Here is a 6,622-nt window from a genome sequence, read left to right as displayed (position 1 = left end):
AATGAAGTTTTCGCATTACAAATATGACCCAGGAACAAGTCATTATTTTTCAGGGTAGCATCTCGTCTTCACATGTACTTACAGCCGTGCAAACTGTCCGTCAGTGGAAGCGCACGCTCCGGCAGAGGCGGGAGGGGGATCCATCTCGGATGTCCAATACAGACTCATCCAGAACCCCTCTCTGAACAGCAACGTCTCCGTCCAGCCCACAGCAGCAGACCCCAGCCTCTCCACTGGCATTTGCCCACCGAAAGCCAGTCCTCAAAAGGAGAACGTAGCTTGAAGGAGGTGGGCGTCAGTGGTCTGTCTGTCAGCCATTTATCTGGCGGAATACAAATAGGGAAATAATTTGGGCCCGGGAGAATGGAGGAAACCTGCGATTCACATCAGTGTCTGAAAAGTGATGAGGGACTCCGCATTAGGAAAATAACAGGGTAGGGATGCAAATCTGGGCTGAAAGAGAACAGGTAGGAGAAATATTCACCACGCTGGCAGGGAAATTGGTCCCCGCACAGAAAACAAATCTTCCCTGGAATTAATCAGATGTGGTCACACCTGACTGGAGCTGACGTTTCTCATCTTTTTTTGTATTAGATTATCGCTGCTTTTCCTTCTCTGGATGTGCGCTGTGTTTTGTTTTAGTTGTGTGACTTTTGCCATTATACAAACTTAGAATAAAAATTTTTTTTTTTGTCTTATGCTTAGCAAATTGTGCAACAGGCTTCACTGGAACCACAGAGCTCCAAACTGATGAGACGGGCACGAACATGAAAATGAGGCAAGAGAAACGCCATCGTGTTCACCTCAAGCCCTGTCATCAGAGCCACTCTGCTAAAAAGTGACTTAGAACTGCAGGTTAGGACCAAACTGTGGTTTACATATTTATAAGGGAAAAGCCTTCATAAAGCAGGTGCCAAGATCTCGAACCTACTAACTGGTTTTCCATTGCCATTCTGGGCTGGCTTGAAATTTCTGCCATTAAAAGTGTTTTTTATTTGGAGGTGGTGGTGGGGGGGAAGTGTCCTTCTTCATTTTTAACACTAAGCCAAAAATCCCAAACCTGCTCCAGGCCCCTTCGTTATCCAACCCTAAAATAGTTACCTCTCTCGCCCCCAGAGTGAGTATATATATTTAGTATTGGCATACTAAAATGCCAAAATAATCAGAGGCCAATTTTTAAGTACTAAAAAAACAGTTGTACAGGTATGCTACATTCTACTGAAGGGAGAAAAACCAAGTATTACACTAGGAACATGCTTCAGAGGAGTTAACATAAGACTGCAAGCAGGCTGGAGCCCCTCACATGTCCTCCTCAGTCATTTCTTCACTGTAGCATCACTCAGTGCTGTAGTTTTCTGCCTCACTCCACTTTTCGTGTTCTCCATTATTTAAGTTAATGCTTCCTTACTAGCCTAATTCCCTCCACAAAACTAAACACGGTAACATCACTGTGGAACTAGCAGATAGTGGTGGTGTTGCCGACTATAAAAGGTTTATATACAGTTTATGCATACGAACAGAGCAGTACTTGTGTGGAGGCAAATCGCTTTTATCAGATGTGCTGATACAGCTGGAAAAAAAAGTTTTTGAGCATCAGGTCCCTCTCAGATTTAATATGTCACTAAAACTTCGGCGGCGTTTGCTACCGAGATATACTTCATGTATTTGTTTGCAATACCTCCTCCCACTCCCTGGGTCTGTCCAGCCTGTCTGACAGTGTTGCCTGTGCAAGACCTACCGTGCGGCAGAGCCTGATTCCTGGCCAGAGCTGTGGTACTGCATGTTAACGAACATTATTAACAAGCAACAAGTGGTGCAGGTGTTCGTGGGTGAAAAGCTACTGCAATCCAACCGACCTGGTGGTGTGTTGCATTGGAACAAGCACAAATCGATTCTAACACATTTTAGCTGCACAGAAAAAACAAAGAGAAGTTGTTTTCTTTTCAGTGACTGTTTCTCACACAAATACTTCCGTCAAGGACTTAAGACTACGCTCGCAGCCTTTTTGTAAGCAGTCCCTGTTAACCAAGTTACAAACATAAAAGTGCAGAAAAAACTGAACAAGTAGACAGGACAGAAAAGTTGAATGAGCATTGGCTCTTCTTATTTTAATGAAGAAATATTTCAAGTTAATATCAGTGCATATTTAGAAATAGCATGTGATACTCCCAATGCCAAATACATCAGCAAATTACAGTTTCAAAACTTTATAAATTAATGGCAAGAAAAAAATATTAAGATTAACATAGAGAATAAGGTTCAAAATAAACATCCTGTTTGTTTGTTGCACTGCGTCAATTATATTCCTGATACTTAAACAGCAAGAGATCTCCAATATTTCGTGGTAATTAGGCTCTCCAAAATAGCAGTTATTTTTCTACAAATGAATTAAGCAGTTTGCATTTATTTTTGATGTATAATTAAATGTTATTCTTAGCTGTTACAAAGAAATTTAGTCATGTCAGAGTAAAATTTCATTCTATGACTGAAAATCACACTAACATAGGAACACTGCTTTCTGGTTATACCCACTGGAAACGGTCAGCTGAGAATAGGAAGAACTACATGTGAGCACATTTGGCTGTTACATAAAATGGCTTTTTTTTTTCTGGTTTCACAGCCTCATAACAATACTGTTTTTCAACATTGTTCCCAGTCATTGTTTTTAAAATGGTTCATCAACATATCCTGAATCAATCACTGATATAAATAACTCCAGTGACAAAATCCATTATGGAAGGACACAGAACTGCAAACTAAAAGTTGTACCGAATGATTTTAAGGTGGAACTATAATTACTCTACAAAATTCTGTTAAAAAAAAAAAGCACACAGTAAAAGCAGTATCTTTAAGTAAACTGGCAATGGTGGAATCTGAAAAACTGAGTTATAATTTTAAGAGACATTTAACTCACGATAGACTCTAATGCAAGACAAATCGCACTGAAGCTAAAAAGAGATGCACATTTAAAGCTTGCAAGTGTGATATAAAAATATTTTCTAGTTCTTTCACTTTGATACAGGGAGTCCAATTCCCTAATGGAAGAAGATAAAGGACATCCTCTTTCCTACCCCATCTCTGTACATACAGACTATTCCCTTGATATCAGGAAGTGGCGCTTCCCCAACAAAAATACCAGCCTTGGGAATTGCAGACTTTCTGGTAGTAAGGGTTTGTTGATTTTGCTTTTTAAAGTATATTTTCAAGCAGGTGAAATACTGATAGGATATGCATTTCTTTCTCTACTAGTCTATTGTGCAAATCGTATACATCAACCCTGTAACTTCAATCCAACTGCGGTCTGCATCGCCTAGAATGATTTGAGAATCTAGTGTGATAATACAGCACGGAGATGACTGCCAGATTATGAAACATCAGGCTAAATCAGATTAGTAGGAAAAGGCACATGCTTCGGATTTAGCAGGAACATCTGAAGGTTCCTCGTTACCATACCCTTACGCTCCTGAAGTTACAGTAATTCTGTGCATTACCCAAACGACAGAGTTTGCTTCCAGAAAATTGTGAGGTAACAGGAAACTTCTGCTTATGGCACGTACACACGAAAGGTCTGTGGGCTCAGCTGAAACTCTCAAAGCGCTAGGGATAATGCAGACACAAGGTAGGCTACAGTCTGGTTAGGCCAGAAACAAAAACTTAACATTTCATTATACTGCATTCATTCCTTTTATGCACAAGTACAGGGTGCGCAAAATAAGCTGTTTGCTCAGGAAGATTTAATGTTTTGCATATGTAAAATAATCAGCTAATACTGCAATATAATAAAAAATCATGCACTAGATAAACAGAGCTTCTTCCCCATGAACAGTAGTTCTCAGGAACATTTTATTCTGCTTCAGGTAACATCTCATGATTTGCGAGCTTGTATAGTCCCTTTTAAAGAACACAGCATTTAGCTGAAACTGAAAAGCAAAATAAAAAAAAAAAAAAAGAAAAAAGTTTTGATTTTAATTGCGATACAGCTGGGATAGATGCAACTGAGCTGCTGCAATGCACCAAAGAGTAACGAAAATTCAACATGAATATCAGAAGAATAAATATATACCCTAAATTAATCTCTGTAAATACATTCACAGGTCCACTTAAGACATCCTTATGCATAACTCATACTTCATCAAATCTGCAGAGATGGATGTTAGTTCATGGGGAAAGCAATTTATCATATGACTCGGTTTATCTGTCATTACTCCAGCAAAAATCAGTAGCAAATTTGAAAATCTACATTTATTTTCCCCAGACCAACCACACACAGGCTTAAGTCACAAATTCTATTATTTCCAATGTTCGATCAATAAGGCTTTATTTACACTTTTTTACTATAAAGTCAGGAAAAAGTTTGGTGCAATGTGCAAGAAAAGACTGCACATTTCACTGATTGGAGACTAACATCTGCTTATGGTTTAATGCTAACCCACAGGCAGCCAATTAAAGTCCCATATATCCATGTTTTTACATAAAGTTTCCTTCCAGATTCTGTCAGAAGCATACTAGCAGTCAGGCCACCTAAAAACAGCAAAGATGGCAAAGTTTTCTTGAGGCTCAGTTTGGAATGAACACTTTTTCCAGGGAACTTATTTCTTCTTTTAGAATCCTTCGCATCATAAAACTCTATTAGTAACCTACAAGCAGACAAAAGGAGATGGTCAAAGTTATGCATTAGCGTAAGAAGTTTTAAGCAACTTGCTTTCATCCAATAACTGCTTCTAATCACACATTATTTAACAAACTATTTAACAATATGTAGCAGTTCATCTGTAACAAGTTTAAGCAATCAGTATGCCTTAAGAATATGATGCATTCAAAGTAATGCTGGACGTCAGAGTACTGAGCCTGAACCTTTGTGAGCAATAAAAGCAGATTTTCCAGAGGGACCAATTTTAACACCGAATATAAAAGTTGAAAAGAATCCTTTTCGTTCAGCATTTAGCAAATAAGCCCAGAGTACTGGGCAATATCATAGGACAAAACAGCACACAGTTAATCACTGAACACTGAAGGCAGGGGGGAATTATCTTCATGAAATAAACTAATAACAAACGTGCAAGAGCAAAATGCTACACCATAGGTTTAGTAGTAATTTTTTTCTCCTTTTTTTGAAAACCAGTAATAAATGGATTCGAAAATTCTGGGGTTTTAAGTATTTCTAAATTCACCTGACAGACTGCTTTGGTCCCAGGAAAGATGTTCCAGTCAACAGGAGTCTACAATGAGACATAGATGATCAGGGTTCAGTTTTGCTGGTCTTTACCAGAAGACTACTTGTGGGCCACGGGACAGCCTTTTCTTTTATCTATCCGTTACTCGTCTATAAAATGAAATTCAGACTTTCTTGCCTCTCAGAAGTGAAGGAAAGAAAAACTACTTAGCGATCCCAAACTTCTAAGTAAAACTGTTACTTTAGTAACAGTGCCATGTTTACAGATAGTCCTGTTAACTTTTACATGGATTCAAAGATCACCAGACTTCCATGGAGTGTGAGACTGGCTGAACAATTTTAAAGCAGAACATACCTGAAGAACCAGGGAAATTTCTCTCTCATACAATGTATTCAAGGATTTAGAAAGTAAACAGAATCAACTCCCTTAAGCTGGACTTCAGACGTGGCAAATTAAACCATCATCTCTCAAACAATACTTAAATCCCACACTTAAGCACAAGGTCCCCCAAGATCTGTTGCATATGCTCACTAGCGACCTTATCTGGAGATGCTGGAGGGAGCCAGGCACTTTAGGTCTGCCACGATTCAAAGATGGACAGATGAAACATCTATTTCGCCTAATTTCCCCAGTGAAGCTAGGGATCTCGGGGTTACTTGTGTTTCTATCCAATCGCTGCCTGATGGAAGATGCATAAACAATTTTGGGAGAAGAGGTTAGATCAAGACCTGGCCCTTTCTAACTCTAACCTAACTCTGATTATGAGAATCAAACTGCTTTTTGCTTGCTTGCCAGCCTACTTCAGGCATCTTACATTCCTGGCTGTGCATGACTCAGCTGCAAGAAGATAAATGGAGAGTATTCAGATGAATACGAGTCTCACCTGGAACACGGATTCACAGCTCTTCAGCCTAAGGAAGGTCTAAAACCCAGGAATCCCAACCTCCTGAGCAAAAGCTTTAATCACAAGGGTATTATACAAAATATGCACAGGAGTACCAATACCACCTCTCTTCAGAAAGCCCTACAGCTTGCACTGCTGGTAACACAGAAATCATGGGTATATCTGTTAATATAAAAGACAACAACTTCTGTAAACAGAAAGTTCTGCACATTGTTACTCACTTATCCTTTATTTCAAAACGTTCATGAAGCCACCTTCTCATATACATCTGCTCTTCTGGAATGTCCTTCAGTTCAATTCGATCAATGAAAATATGAACTCTTGGGCATTCCTTGCAAAGAAACTCTAAAAAGAGAGCAAACCAACAAGACTGAGTTACAAAACCACAATGCCTTACACATTTATTCGTCTAAAATACACCAAAAATCTGACCTCGTAGCTGTTAAGTGCCTTGGAAGTCTAACTTCAGTTTTCAAAAACCTCCCCACTTTATGTTTGGATCTTGAGCACTTCACTGAACTTAGAAGCCATCACACTTTTGAAA

General features: G+C 39.2%; 1 protein-coding gene across 4 annotated transcripts in view; it reads right to left on the bottom strand.

Annotated features, from left to right (window-relative positions):
• Nucleotides 1–2,076: 2,076 nt before the first annotated feature.
• AGPAT5 (1-acylglycerol-3-phosphate O-acyltransferase 5) overlaps nt 2,077–6,622 on the bottom strand; it is a 60,610-nt gene continuing 56,064 nt past the window's right edge. For 2 of the 4 annotated variants that reach the window (XM_075145191.1, XM_075145192.1), the window contains exons 7-9: nt 6,300–6,423; nt 5,172–5,219; nt 2,077–4,637 (exon numbers count right to left, since the gene is read on the bottom strand). In XM_075145191.1, the coding sequence (XP_075001292.1) occupies nt 4,412–4,637; nt 5,172–5,219; nt 6,300–6,423 (398 nt within the window). In that variant the 3' untranslated portion in view covers nt 2,077–4,411. The remainder of the gene's footprint in view (nt 4,638–5,171; nt 5,220–6,299; nt 6,424–6,622) is intronic. The other 2 variants (XM_075145194.1, XM_075145195.1) reach the window with 1 other exon arrangement.

Source organism: Calonectris borealis, chromosome 3 (assembly GCF_964195595.1).
Source record: "Calonectris borealis chromosome 3, bCalBor7.hap1.2, whole genome shotgun sequence".
NCBI classification, from domain to species: domain Eukaryota; kingdom Metazoa; phylum Chordata; class Aves; order Procellariiformes; family Procellariidae; genus Calonectris; species Calonectris borealis.
The sequence above is the reverse complement of the archived record's forward strand: the minus strand, read 5'-3'. Positions and strand labels throughout refer to the sequence as shown.